Genomic DNA, 14,577 nt, shown 5'->3' with positions numbered 1-14,577 from the left:
AAAAAAAAAAAAAAAGAATCAGTAGAAGGGAGGCGGTGGTGGTGAAGCGTATGATATTCCGGGAATCGGCGGCAGTGGTCCCTCGTATGCTGGAGACGGCGGTGGTGGGCTGTGATGAATTACCGGTGGAGGTGGGGGACTGTAGTGTACTGTTGGTGGTGGTGGAGGTGGGGGACTGTAGTGTACTGTTGGTGGTGGTGGCGGTGAGTTGTAGTAGTAAACCGGTGGTGACGGTGGAGGACTGTAGTGCTCCGGTGGTGGCGGCGGAGGCTTGTAATGGGCGGCTGGAGGTGGAGGTGGTGTGTATTCTATGCATGGTGCTGGTGAATGGGGTGGTGGCGGTAATGAGTAATGAGGCGGCAGTGGTGGTGAGCTGTAGTAGTAGGGGGTTGGTGATGGTGGTGACAACTGTGAGTGAGGGGGAGGTGGAGGAGGGGGAATGTAGTAAACTGGAGCTTGCGGTGGTTGTGATGGAGTTGGCTGCGGTGGATTGTATGTTGGCGGCGGAGGAGGTGGGGGTGATGGGAACGGAGCATATGTTGGCGGAGGTAGTAGCGGTGGTGATGGAGGAGAGTATCCTGTTGACGGTGGAGGTGGCGGCGTAGGAGAGTAAGACGGAGGCAGAGGGGAAGGTGTTGAGGGTGGAGTTGACGGCGGGTACGGTACAATGCTGGGAGGACTAGGAATCATAGGCGGTGAAGGATGTCCTGGAGTTGACGGCGGAGACGGGCCTGTGTATGGTGGACTTGGGAAAAATGGTGGTGAATGTTGCCCAGGTGATACCGGAGTTGGTGGACTAGATGGCGATGGAGGACTCGGAGAAATAGACGGTGACGGAGGGGAACCAGGAGTTGACGGCGGAGTTCCAGGAGTTGACGGAGGCGAACCAGGTGTTGACGGCGGTGAACCAGGCGTCGACGGAGGTGAACCAGGAGCTGACGGAGGGGAACCAGGCGTCGACGGCGGTGAACCAGGCGTTGACGGAGGTGAACCAGGAGCTGACGGTGGGGAACCAGGTGTTGACGGAGGAGAACCAGGAGCTGACGGAGGGGAACCAGGTGATGACGGTGGTGAACCAGGAGTTGACGGAGGCGAACCAGGTGAAGATGTTGTCGGCGGTGACGGGACAACAACCGGAGGCCGAGAAGAACGACCACACCCAAACGATCCACAATCAACTGGGGGAAGAGAAGAGAAAGCCGCACATTGTCCCGGAGATCTCTGCGCAGGTCTCGCCGGCAAACAATTACGCCGATCATCAAACCCAGGCAACCCCAGACACACCGGCAGTTCTCCAGTGAAGAAATTATAACTGAAAGTAAAGTTCTCCAGCCTCGGCAACTGACAAATACTCGCCGGAATCTTACCGGAGAATCTATTATGCGCCACATTCAGCTGCTCCAACGAAACCATCCCGCCAACACTCGCCGGTAACGGCCCAACAAGTTCGTTAAAACTGAAATCAAATACCGTTACATTTTTCAACCGCCCGATCTGAGACGGCAAACAAGAGTTAAACCCATTGTTCATGAAGATGATCTCTTCAAGGTTCCTCATATCACCCAAACTCGTCGGGATACAACCGTGGAAGTGATTATTCGCCACGACGATGACTGAAACCGGAGAATCTCCCAAATTATCCGGTAACTCGAACCGGAACCGGTTATGGTTAATAAAAATCGCATCTAGATCTTTGCTGAAGAGCTCTTTCGGCACAGGTCCTTCGAACTCGTTGAACCTCAGATCCAGAAACTTCAACGACGGTAACTGGAGAACAACGGCAGGGAATATACCGGCGAACCGGTTGTTACTAAGATCAAGCTCGAACAAAAGCTTAAGCCGATTAAACCGATGCGGTACGGTTCCACAAAACCGGTTTGAATTAACATGAAACAAAGCGAGATCCGTTAACAAACCGAGTTCTTGAGGCAAGTAGCCAGCAATGTCAACGTGGTTGAGATCTATCCCGGCGACGGTACGGATCCGGCGGTTATCCAAAGCCGGAGCGCAGAAGACTCCGGTGTAACTGCAAACGTTAGAGCCGATCCAGTTGGTGGTGAAGTTGTTGGGATCAGAGAGAATAGCTTGTTTCCAAGCTTGGAGAGCTACGTATGCGTTACGGAGCCGTGGATTCTCGAAGACAAGAGTCGGATCGACGACGACATTCTCGCCGCGGTCGCCGAAATCGTCGCGGTAGTAGAGAAGCTGACGTTTTGTGATTAGCCGGACTTCGTTGTCGGAGAGATTGCCATTGAAAGTGAGTGGAAGAGAGTGAGAGAGGCTCGTCGAGAAGAAGAAGAAGGTGAAAAGAAGAACATAGATCTGAGACATGGTCGTCTTCATCATCATCTTCGTCTTCATTGCTTCATGACATTTGTGGAGAAAGTTTGCAGTGAAGAAGAAGAGATAGTGAAGAGGGAAATGAAGTATAAGTGAGAGAGAGAGACGATGTCTTTTGCACAGCTCATCCCTACGAGTTTTTAATACACTGTTTTTACTAACACTTTGAAAATAGTAATAATGTTAATTAAATGATGTGTGTCCATAAATTACCTAACAAATATATAAATGTAAGATCGACTTTTTTTGGGGTAACCTTTTTGAACTAATCACATGATTGATTTTATAGACGTTACAAAATTATATTCCTCCGTTTCAAAATATAGGATGTTTTACTTAAAAGATGCATACTAAGAAATAGTTACTTTTACAAAATTTAACCAATCATAAACAAAACTACATAATATAAAATATAAAATTAATCAAAAAGTTGGATAGAAATTTGTAAACATTCGATAGTATGAAACGGAGGATAACAATTGGTTAAATGTTTTTTTGGTCAACACTTTTTAAGCTTGGATTAAAGACATTTTTACATTGCTCTAGGCACTAGGTAGTTTAATTTTTTGTTTAAACATCATATCAACTGTAGTGGTATATTTTTCGATCCCATCCAATCTAAAGATCAAACGAAAGCCAAATAAATTTGAATCAAGATGAGTTCAATTATGGTATGATTTTTATTTTAATCGATTCATGGATTATAATTGTTGTGTGAGCCCATAAAATGAAATAATGTTGGGCTTTTGTAGTTTACAGCAAAAATAATGTGTTACTGTGTAATTTACTACTTAGTAATAAGTAAATGGATTAGTTGAAACTCGTAACTCACGTGCATTCATTTTTATTTGAGGTGTCCCAAACCATTGATAACAAGTTCAACAATTAACTGTTCTATGTCGGAAATCGGAATAGTCTTAAAAACGACATGTCCCACTCCCACAGTCTCATACAGTAAGTTAGTAGATCAGAAAATTATGAAAAATTGAAAACAGTAGTGTTATTATTGTTATGTTTACAGTTTACCCTTTGATGTCACTGCGAGTGTCGATGCTACTCTGTTTTTTTTGTGTGTAGACAGGGCGGATCTAGAGTGTTGGGAGGTGGGGCACGTGCCCCATGGTCTTTACTAAAAATTGTTCAGTTGTTCAGCTTCCTATAATGAATACTTGGCACAATTGGTGAAATGTGCCCCATGCTAAACCTTGAGAGCAGGGTTCTATTTCATTATAATGCTTATAAAGAGTGATATAAAGAACACTATAGAGTTTTTTTCTCAAAATCACAGTGACATAAGAAGTTATATTTACAATTTTTGATGATTTCCGTTCCGAAAAGATTATAAGTTTTTACTGATGATTAGACGATTTTATGACATGACGGTTTTTAAACATCCTTTGGTTCAAAAAATTTAAGCTTCACTTTTTATTGAAGATGACACATAAGGTATTATATGCCAATTTGTTAATTCGAACTAGAATTCTATGATTTAACATAGTATCAAAGCTCATGTAACATGTATAGATATTAATGCATGTATGCATGTTGTTTGATGGGAATATTGTTGGTCTAGGAGTGCAAATTTAGCTTAAAGATAAAAATAGTAAATATTATATAACCATGGTTTTTTAAAATAACACTATAGGAATCTCGTACTATAAGATAAGATGAGGACCAGACGGTCTATTTCCCCATGGGAACTATCGTATCGAACCAGATAGAGCCCATTCTTTATCCTCGGTCTATTTTTCTCCGAAATAAAAGTTCGAAACCAATTTTCCCCCGAGTCGAAAGTACGAAAGCTATATCTCCACAGTTTAATTCTATTTCATCAATTAACCCATATATCGGTTTACTATTTACTTAACCGATTAGAAGAAAACTAAACCCAAATTAAACCAAAATAAACCCGATTTCGACCCGTTAAACTTCAATTCACTATCCAAAAATCCCTAAAACTAAAAATCCCCAAATTTGCGAAGAACCCTAGATCAAAGTTTAATTCTTTGCTTAAATTTCTTTGGGAAAACAGCTTCAATGGCGATTGTCCTGGCAGATGCAGACTTCGGAGGAGATTTCGATGAAGAAGCACATGACAGAGATGAATTTCACATCGACCAGTTGGTGAATGAGTTCGTCGATGAACCACCAGTCCGCCATGATGTGTATCCGGAGAGTGATACCGATGAAAACGGTGACGGTACAGAGCCAATTCATACACATATCAGGCGCGGTGATGGGCATTTGTACGATAAGCAGACATTCTTCAGTGGAGTTGCTTTCAAAGAAGCAGTGACGGACTATGTTCTCAGAACTGGAAACAATTTGAAGCAATACAGGTATAATAAAGATAAAATTGGCTTTATGTGTGTTGGTTGTAATGGAGATGATGGTTCACGGTGTGAGTGGAAGGTGTATGCCGCAATTCTGCCAAGTGATAACATGTGGAGGATTAGAAAGTTTAATGATAAGCATAGTTGTATCCCTAATGGAGAATGTGAGATGTTCAAGGTTCCACATATAGCTAGGTTATTTCTTGATAAGATTAGAGATAATCCTGAGTACTTCATGCCAATGAAAATGGAAGAAATCATAAAGGAAAGGTGGAAGATTAGTGTCACTAGGCATCAATGTCAGGCGGCTAGAAAGAAGGCACTAATTTGGATTGATAAGGAGTATGATGAACAGTTTGCTAGATTAAGAGATTATGCTGCTGAGATATTAGAATCTAACAAGGATTCACATGTAGAGGTTGAATGTGTGACTGATGATGGAGGGAAAGACATGTTCAATAGGTTCTATGTTTGTTTTGACAACATAAGAAGAACATGGAAAGAGACTTGTAGGCCTTTAATAGGAATGGATGGTTGCTTCCTAAAGAATAAGGTCAAGGGACAGCTTTTGGTAGCTTTAGGTAGAGATGCTAACAATGGTATTTATCCAATAGCATGGGGGGGTTGTAAAAGTTGAGAACACCAACAATTGGGTTTGGTTTATGAAGTTGCTGAAGACTGACCTTGGACTAAATGATGGTGACGGCTTCATTATGGTCTCTGATAGGCAAAAGGTAAATTATTATTATCATGGTTTGTAACTGATTTTGATTGTGTATTTTTTATGGTGCCTTTAAATGATTATTCTTATTTTTGTAGGGATTGATCAAAGCTGTTCAGCTGGAATTACCAAAGATGGAGCATCGAATGTGTGTACAACACATCTACGGGAACTTGAAGAAGCATCATGGAAATAAAACTCGGATGAAGCCACTTTTGTGGGATTTGGCTTGGTCTTACAATGAGACGGATTATAAGCGGCACTTGGAGAGGATCTACTGTTATGATATTGGTGTATACAATGATGTCATGAGGACAAATCCAAAAAGCTGGTGTAAGGCATTCCACAAGATTGGGAGTTATTGTGAAGATGTTGATAATAACCCCACAGAGTCTTTTAACAGCTCCATTAACAAGGCAAGGGAGAAACCATTTATTGCTATGCTAGAGACAATCAGACGACTTGCGATGGTGAGGATTGCCAGAAGGTCTGCAGAATCTTATTCTCACACAGGTAATTTCAATGATTTTTAGTATTATCAATGGTTTGATTGTTTCTCACACAGGTCTCGTTTTAAACAATAATGATTGCATTGTTTGTTTGCAGGGATCTGCACTCCATATGTTGCATTGTTTCTAGCTAAAGAGCATAAGTATGCGTGTGAGTCGAAGGTTTATTCAAGCACAAATGGAACATATGAAGTACATCATGGTTTAGATAAACATAGAGTCTGCCTTAAGAAGATGGTTTGTTCCTGCATGAAGTGGCAGATATGTGGCATCCCATGTGAACATGCCTATGCAGTCATCATCGAGAAAACACTTGTAGCCGAGAACTATGTCTGTCAATGGTTCAGGACAGCTATGTGGAGAAGAAACTACACCGAAGGCCTGGTTCCACAGAGAGGTCCAAGGTTTTGGCCTGAGACAAATGCTCCTAATGTGTGTATACCAGATGATGAAGATGAAGATGATGAAGATCAAGATAAAGGTAAGAAGAAAAAGCCTGACAAAAAGAGGAAGAAGGGTGCCAATGAGTCGCCAACTAAGAAGAAACCAAAGGAGAAGAAAAGAATCATGCATTGTGGCATTTGTGGAGAAGCGAATCATAATTCTAGGTTCCACAAGAAAGAGTTTGCCAAGGTGAATGTATTTTCCTTTTCATGGTTTCAGTTTATAGAGTTTGTTTTGGTTTACTAATGTTACAATGTTTTAATTTTTTTTTTTTGCAGCCAAGTCAAGGAGAACCAAGTGAAGGTTCACTCACTCAAGCTTAATCAAGTAGCTAAGTAGAAATAGGGTTCTAATTTTGTGATTGCCTTAATGTATTTTCGACCACATAGACTTGTAATTCCCTATGTCTTTTTTCTTTTGTCTCTTCTTAAAACTTGCTAGTGATGTATTTTGGTGAATGTTTTATGAACGGCTATGATCAATATCATAATTCTGAAATTTAACTTCTCATTCTCATTACCACAATAGCAACAACAAACTAACAACAATTGTCTTCATAGCAACAACAAACTAACAACAACACTGAATCTCTTGTTCAACCTAGTAGCTTACTGAGACCAATCATGATCATACATAAGAATACTATGATAAGCATCATTCTCTTATTGCTTGATTTGGCTTCATCCAAAGCATCTTCAACCTTCTCAAATATCTCCTTCTCCATCTTCTCATAAACCATCTTTTCCAACTCAAATCTCTCTGTTCTGATATCTTTCAGCTGCTTCTCAAGTTCAACAGTCTTTGCATCTAATGTATCTATCTCATTGACAAAAGCTTCATCAACCCATTTAAATGTGTGTTCATCGTTTCTAAGCTGCAACAACCCAAATGTTATACACAAAATTAGAAAAACAAATCAAATGTTATACACAAAATTAGAAAAAACAGTTACCTTATTGGCTACTGCAAACCCACACCGATAATATCTCCGGTACGGATTCGAATCGGACTTCGATGTCAAAGCCATGATTCCTTCCCCGCACCAACATCTCTTTGGCACACCGATAACCCTTCCTCTTGCACGGAAACTTGATTCGGTGGAATTTGTTGACACATTACTCATTGTGATACTCGAACTCGTGAAAGAAGAAGCAAATTCAAGAAGAAGAAGCAAATTCAATAAGAAGAATTGATTATGCAAGAAGTGAAAATTGATTTTAGGTTTTGATTCTGGGTTTTATGATAAACGGGTCGGGTAGGTTGAGGAATTTGGTTCAACAATTGGTTTATTTTTGGGACATATATGGTTTGGTCTCTGGTTTAGACATTATACCGCTATAATCCAGAATCGGGGAGATATAGCTTTCGAACTTTCGACTCGGGGGAAACTGGTTTTGAACTTTTATTTCGGGGAAAAATAGACCAAGGATAAAGAACGGGCTCTACCAGGTTCGATACAATAGTTCCCATAGACCGTCTGCCCATAAGATGAGTAATTAGTCCTTTTTTTTTTTTTTTTTGCTAACCATTGTTTACATAACTCTTACAAAGAAATATATCTTTTATTCTTAATCATGGATTTAAAATTATTTTCAAAATTGAAAATTTGATTCGTAAGAAAAGATACACGTTTGTGGATTCTAAAATCTTAACAGTGTACTTTAGATTGTGTTTCTAGTCATTCACTCATAGAGTCCACTGATCAGTATACACATTTACTCATAAAATTCATAAAAAAACTCAATATACACAAAAAATATTTATTTTGTTTTAAATATATACTTTTCTGGATTTCATCGATATTTATCAAAATTGAACTGAGTAGCACCAAATTATAAAGCTCTTAAACATGGTTTACAAATATAAGATCAAATACTACCAAACATATTGTAATACATATATATATACCTTAACATTAATTAATAAAAGAGGACTGCGATTTAGATTATATTTTAATATATACTATCTATGAATTCTTTTTCTCGTCTAGTAATACTTTATCATTTGAAAAATATCTACGACTGTATACCACTCTTTCGTCAGCATGTAACTCGTATATTCATCTGTGCCCTTTTGTCGTTTCCGTCTAAAAGCAAAGATCCACAAACCAAGAGAGAAACAATTTAAGAGAGGTTTGAACTTAAACCCACGATTTCACATAAAAGCCCATCGTATCTTGATTCCACGTACCGTCGTATATGCATGATTTCACATAAAAGCCCATCGTATCTTGATTCCACGTACCGTCGTATATGCATGTTGTTAAAGTATATGACGACAAATAAAAAATCTTAGACCACATGTAGAAAACATATACTTGCACCAATCCAATGTATCTCTAAGGCTATAAAGTAACGTTAAAATATATTCACGAACTAACCAACGAAGAGAGATGGCGGCTGGTTCTTCGAGTTATGGGATTGAACAACTTCGAGAAGGATGTTACTATGAGTGGATGGGTTTACAAGCTAAACACATCGTTGATCTCAAAGAAGCACTCATAAATCATCACCGAGCAAGCGACGATGATCACAAACTCGGAGAGCTCGTTGGTCAAATCCTCAATGACTTCAAAAAGTACGCCGAGAAACGATCGGAGCTCTCTCACCGAAGCTGCTCAAGCTACCTTTCACCGTCGTGGAACTCTTCTCTAGAGAATGGTTTGCTATGGATGGGAGGATGTCGCCCTTCGTCCTTCATCAGAGTTATTTACGCTCTATGTGGATCACAGGCCGAGACGCAGCTTTCCCAATATCTTCTCAAGATCGATGAAAGCGTCGAAGTAAACCATAGTGGTTTCATGAGTGATTTTACCGCGACACAGCTTGCAAAAATCAATGAGTTGCATATGAAGGTCATAGAGAAAGAAGACAAGATAACAAAGAAATCGGAGAATTTGCAAGAGAATGTTGCGGATATGCCTATCGCCATCGCAGCTTACACCATGGATTTGGTTGATGGCAACGTGGTGGTGAAGGATGCTTTAGATAAACACGAGGAGGACATGGCGGCTTTAGTGACGGAAGCTGATAAGCTGAGGTTTGAGACGCTTAGGAAGATCGTGGAGGTTGTTACACCGGTTCAAGCGGCGGAGTTTTTGCTCGCCGGGAAAAGACTACACGTGTCGTTGCACGAGTGGGGAAGAGTAAGAGAAGAGGGACGTTTTGGGTGTGCACGTGCTGAGGATGCTACCGCCGCAGGAGGTGGAACCGGGAAGTCAAAGAGATCAGCCACTTGTTAATGTGAGCGTGCATGAGTTTAAGTTGAATGTATAATCTTGTGTAATATTTGTCCAAGTAGAGATAAGAAAAAAAAAAAAAAAAGAGATAAGAACATGTTAAGTGTCTTGTAATATGCGGCGCAGTTAGGAGATGATGCAAGCATAAGCTTTTGCTTTTGTTTTATAGCACAATGAATAACAAAAGCTGCAAAATATCAAGAGACGTTCTTTTTTTTTTGTATGAATACAAAGTAAATTGTTATGGGTTCACTATGTAAGATAGTGTATATATTATGCAATTTCTCTTTTCTTAATTTAGTTTGATTTAAGAAATTCTATTGTATTTTTAGATGTAATGACTCACAAATTGGAGTAAGTAATTTTGAACAATATATTTAAAAATCTAGTAAAATAGTTCATCAATATACGTTGGAATTTGGTGCTTGGCAGTATGTCAGTATTGAATCTTTATATCATACGAATAATCTTTTTCACTAAATTTTAGATTCCGTTTCACAAAGTTAAAAAAACAGTATATATATATATATATATATATATATTTTAAAATTATATATACAATATTTGTAGGTAACCAGAAGGAGATATTTATGAATCAGACAAATCAAACACTCGAAGGTTCAAAAGGTGTGACATGTACATCTGCCGATGAGTAAAAGGTTTGCGTGGCAACTACATCACCTTGTTCCCCAACACGCTAGCTAGATGGAGAGTGCACAAGGACTTACAATATATAAAGTAGTTATGAAATATCAGAGTCAGTTTTATATATAAAGTTTAGAATGTTTGAATCGTCTTAGCACCCAATTAATATATGAGGGTTGCAAATTAACCTAACCTCTCTACAAATTACTTTTGTTTCATAAAATATAATAAAAATGTATATGTTATAGAAAAAGCTAAAAAATAATTCATATATTTCTTATTTGGACTTTTAATATCTGGTCTTTTTTATTGCAAAGATAATACCCAAATTAATAAAAACGTGTAATTTAATATTTCAAAAATTAAATGTTGTCATTTTTCTACTTACGATTTCTTTAAAAAAAAAATCAGTTTTACCCCTATTCATTTCTATTAATTATTAATTTATAAATAACACTAAATTAATTTTATGTTTTTAAATAAACAAATATAATTGATATCAATATTTCATTATAACGTTATATTATTTTCTCCAAAATTTGAAAGTTTTAAGATTTCTCAATGTTTCGTGAAAAAGAAAAACAAATCCAATAATTATCAAATCAAAGCAAATCCCGATTTCATTAATGTCCAAATTCCCAAATACACATAAACCCTAAAACTGAAATTGTGTACGAGAAGAAAAACGACGAGAGACTATCATTCCTTTTATCTCGACCAATCTGTCTCTTTCTTACATGTCTCTTCCTTCCCTCATTTTTTTTTTAATTCTGTTGGATCTGACCAACGAGCCTTTGATTTTGTCGTCGGTCGAGCCGAAATCACCCAAATCTAATTGAAGCAACAGTGTGGCGACGATGGGGTTGTCTCCATCACCGATGCTTCACAAATCAATTCAAAATTCATAGAGCTTCCACCGGTACAGCCGCATTACAGCTTCCACCTCACATGACACAGAAAGCAAAATAACTTACTTCTTTATGTATATCTCAATTCAAAATTTATGATTTAGGTTTAAAAAAAATCAAAATCTTGCAGCTGGTTAATGCTTGGGAATTACAGTGAGATTTCGTTGAATGGACAAAACAAAGTCAATAATGATTAGAAGAAAAAAAAAGAACAAAGTCGACAACGGTTTTGAACAATCATAGTTATTTTTCTGATTAATTTATTTGAGTTTTTTATTATTTTAAATGGTAATAAAATGTAATATTAAAAATAATTAAATAAATAAAATAGAAATATGTTTTGAATTAAAAAAATAGTGGTAAAATGAAATATTAACAATTCCATTTTTATGCAAAACTAAAATTTAATTTAATGTTATTTATAAATTAATAAATAATAGAAATGAATAGGGATAAAACTGGAATTTATTTTTTGTTAAGAAATTATAAGTAGAAAAATGACAAAATTTAATTCTAAGGTATTAAATAACACGTTTTTATTAATTTTCTTAAGATATTAAATAATACGTTTTTATTAATCTGAGTATTATTTTTCCATCAAAAAACCAGTATTAAACATCCAAATAAAAAATAAAAGAATTAATTTTTTACCTTTTTCCCATTTGGTATGTATACGTATTATTTTTTGGTCTGCCTGTACATAATTCTTTTCATTACCATATTCAAGGGACATTGCACAATTTTCTTAAAATTATATATAGTACTATAATAATAATTGTGCGAAAGAGAAGACATCTGCAGATGGGTTTTAATGGTGCATGTGGGTTGTGTTACTAATTTGGGTTATAGATAAAAATAGTCATTATTTTAAGGAGGAATTGATTGTTTCTGCTATAAGTTTAGAAACAAAATTCTGTTTCTTATACACCAACAAGGCCACAAATTACATTTTAATTTTCATCATTAACTAAAAAAAACCCTGAAATCACAAGACCCAAGTGTTGAAATTGCCTTATTTCAATTTTGTTTTCCAGCAATAGAACAAAAAACGAATAAGGTGGGAAAGAAGAAACAACCCAATCAGACTGATGATGATCATTGAGCACATTTAAACAAAAAACTCAAAAAAAATAAAAGGGTTACAAGTTAGTTATATCATCAATGCATCATCATTCATCAGCATCACAATCATCATCACCAACATGGCAACATATATGCTTTTACACTCTCACATGTAAATCAAGCAAAGCTTGGCCACATCAAGGAAAACAGTTGCTGTATCCGTGATTGTCAAATCTTACAAAACATAAATATCTTCGTAGAAAAAGACAAACTGCAATCAAATCAAAACCAACTTGCTTCACACCAAAAGACAAAACACTTCACATGGTTGTTGGTCAATTTCTTTACCCACAAATAGTTAAAAATTCCCAAATACGAAAAGAAATAAACTTCACCATCAAGAGTCTCCCGCCATTAAAATCTTCTAAGAATCAACCAAAAACAAGAGCAAAGAACAAGAACATTCTTCTCTTGTACTTTTACCCATTTTAGCAAATTATAAGACAAACCCAAAACAGAAGTAAAACCATTATCATCAGAATGACAAAAAGATGAACTACAAAGATGAAAAAAACAACTTTTCTTATTCATATCGTTGTCTTTATACATATCAAAGATATGATTAATACGAAACTGTTTACAATTCTCCCTTACCGAAAAAAAAAACTGCTAAAAGGTTAGTAAAAAGACACAACTCAATTTCTCTAACGATTCTCTCACAACAGAAAACGTAATAACATTGTTACATAACATGATTCTAACTTTCACCAACCCTAAGCAGCTTTTCCTTTTTCAATTCAGATAACCAAAACCCAAAACTCCCATTAGACAACAGGAAAGGAGAATCAGTACGTATACATACCCCTCATGATCTCTGGTTCTGTGGCCTTTTTCATCTTCTTATTCATCAGTGTCAGAAGGCAAGTAACAAACAGGCGGCGAATTCGTGATTGCTGCGATTGCGTTTTCGGTTTCATCAACCGCTGAAACAGCCGCAGGCTCTGATACTTCATCCGCTGTCAAATTCTGCAACTGAGGTTTCAACTCGTTGTTACAAAAGTCTTCATACTCAGTTTTATCACCTCCCTTCTTCTTAACTTCCACAACAACCAACGAAGGTGTCAACTCAAATATCTCAGCAGCAATCGTCAATGGACCTTTCACTCCTTGTCTTGAACCTTCGAGACTAACCCTACAATCCTTCTTCCTCACGGTAAAGCTCACAACTTTAGCAATCTCTTCTAACTTCGATATAATCTTCGTAACCGGAGCACCAGAAACAAACCTAGAACCCTCACCATCGTCGTCAAACAAACCAGATAAATCAAACCCTTGAGAAAACGATATAATATCGAAAGCGTTCAAACTCGCTGGTCTAGGCAACCCTCCAACTCTCCTTCTAGGCTCCAAATACTCAATCTCAGACTCAGAAACCGCGGAGTCTCTATCCGATTCAACGGATTCAGACTCCAATTCATCATCATCAACAACATTACAAAGCTTATCATCTTCAACATAAAACTTAATATGCTTAAACCCTTTCTTGAACCAAGAATTCTCCATAATCTCAGGGAACGTAAACCTCTTCTCCGGATTCGTCTCCAAAAGCCGAGACAACAGCCTCGTAAGCTCAGGAGAAAACCACCTAGGACACCTAAACTCCCCTCTGTAAATCTTCTTATACATAGCCATAACATTCCGATCATGAAAAGGCAAGTAACCAGCCATCAACACAAACAAGATAACACCACAAGACCAAATATCAACTTTAGCAGCATCATAACCTTTCCTAGCCAAAACCTCAGGAGCAACATAAGCAGGTGTGCCACAAAACGTATGAAAAAGCCCATCTTGACGCATCTGATCAGAGACAGCACTAAGCCCAAAGTCAGAGACTTTAAGGTTACCATTCTCATCCAACAAGAGATTCTCAGGTTTCAGATCTCTATGGTACACACCTCTCGCGTGACAGAAGGTAACAGCTGAGATCAATTGCTGGAAATATTTGCGAGCTACTTCTTCTTTAAGACGACCTTTAGCTACTTTGTTGAAAAGCTCACCTCCGCGAACGTACTCCATGACGAAATAGATCTTAGCTTTCGTAGCCATGACTTCGAACAGCTGAACGATGTTTGGGTGACGAACACGTCGTAGGATCGAGATCTCGCGTTTGATGTGTGCGATTAAACCGCCTTTGAGAACTTTCTCCTTGTCGATTACTTTGATTGCTACGCTCTCGTTTGTTTTGACGTTACGAGCGAGGTAAACTTTAGCGAAGGTTCCATGGCCGAGAAGCTTACCCATTTCGTATCTTCCGAGGATTAGAGCTTGTGGGCTGCTTCTCTCTTTTGGTAAAGATGTCTCTCTCACTATTTTA

General features: G+C 37.9%; 5 protein-coding genes across 6 annotated transcripts in view; 2 read left to right on the top strand and 3 right to left on the bottom strand.

The window, feature by feature from the left end:
- Positions 1-2,580, bottom strand: part of LOC104718446 (leucine-rich repeat extensin-like protein 5) — a 5,708-nt gene extending 3,128 nt beyond the window's left edge. Inside the window, exon 1 of one of the 2 annotated variants that reach the window (XM_019231259.1) lies at positions 606-2,580. In XM_019231259.1, the coding sequence (XP_019086804.1) occupies positions 606-2,361 (1,756 nt within the window). In that variant the 5' untranslated portion in view covers positions 2,362-2,580. Of the gene's footprint in view, positions 1-168 lie in introns of both variants that reach the window. The other variant, XM_010436199.2, reaches the window with a different exon arrangement.
- LOC104720255 lies at positions 4,378-6,319 on the top strand. Its single transcript, XM_010438190.1, has 5 exons — positions 4,378-5,244; positions 5,342-5,407; positions 5,493-5,907; positions 6,001-6,140; positions 6,251-6,319. Exons 1-5 carry the CDS (start codon positions 4,378-4,380, stop codon positions 6,317-6,319), a joined length of 1,557 nt encoding a protein of 518 aa, XP_010436492.1.
- On the bottom strand, positions 6,943-7,522 carry LOC109126832 (uncharacterized protein At4g04775-like). Its single transcript, XM_019230700.1, has 2 exons — positions 7,300-7,522; positions 6,943-7,221 (listed from the first exon to the last, which is right to left on the bottom strand). Exons 1-2 carry the CDS (start codon positions 7,468-7,470, stop codon positions 6,943-6,945), a joined length of 450 nt encoding a protein of 149 aa, XP_019086245.1. The 5' UTR covers positions 7,471-7,522.
- Positions 8,670-9,840, top strand: LOC104718445. The gene has a single exon (XM_010436197.2). The coding sequence runs from the start codon at positions 8,740-8,742 to the stop codon at positions 9,586-9,588; it is 849 nt and encodes a 282-aa protein (XP_010434499.1). The 5' UTR covers positions 8,670-8,739; the 3' UTR covers positions 9,589-9,840.
- LOC104718444 (CBL-interacting serine/threonine-protein kinase 12-like) lies at positions 12,764-14,577 on the bottom strand (the record flags this gene model as incomplete). The annotated part of the gene is given in 1 exon segment (XM_010436196.2): positions 12,764-14,577. A coding segment is annotated over 1 exon segment (1,477 nt), but the record flags the coding sequence as incomplete, so codon positions are not given.

The sequence above is a fragment of the Camelina sativa genome, chromosome 10 (assembly GCF_000633955.1).
Source record: "Camelina sativa cultivar DH55 chromosome 10, Cs, whole genome shotgun sequence".
Classification (NCBI taxonomy): Eukaryota; Viridiplantae; Streptophyta; class Magnoliopsida; order Brassicales; family Brassicaceae; genus Camelina; species Camelina sativa.
This window is presented reverse-complemented; position numbering and strand designations above follow the sequence as displayed.

Coding starts and splice junctions, on each gene's coding strand:
- LOC104720255 (XM_010438190.1), top strand. CDS start 4,378: ATGGCGATTGTCCTGGCAGATGCAGACTTCGGAGGAGATTTCGATGAA. Junction 5,245..5,341: donor AGGTCAAGGGACAGCTTTTG/GTAGCTTTAGGT, acceptor TGGTTTATGAAG/TTGCTGAAGACTGACCTTGG. Junction 6,141..6,250: donor GAGTCTGCCTTAAGAAGATG/GTTTGTTCCTGC, acceptor TCAATGGTTCAG/GACAGCTATGTGGAGAAGAA.
- LOC109126832 (XM_019230700.1), bottom strand. CDS start 7,470: ATGAGTAATGTGTCAACAAATTCCACCGAATCAAGTTTCCGTGCAAGA. Junction 7,222..7,299: donor GGTTTGCAGTAGCCAATAAG/GTAACTGTTTTT, acceptor GGGTTGTTGCAG/CTTAGAAACGATGAACACAC.
- LOC104718445 (XM_010436197.2), top strand. CDS start 8,740: ATGGCGGCTGGTTCTTCGAGTTATGGGATTGAACAACTTCGAGAAGGA.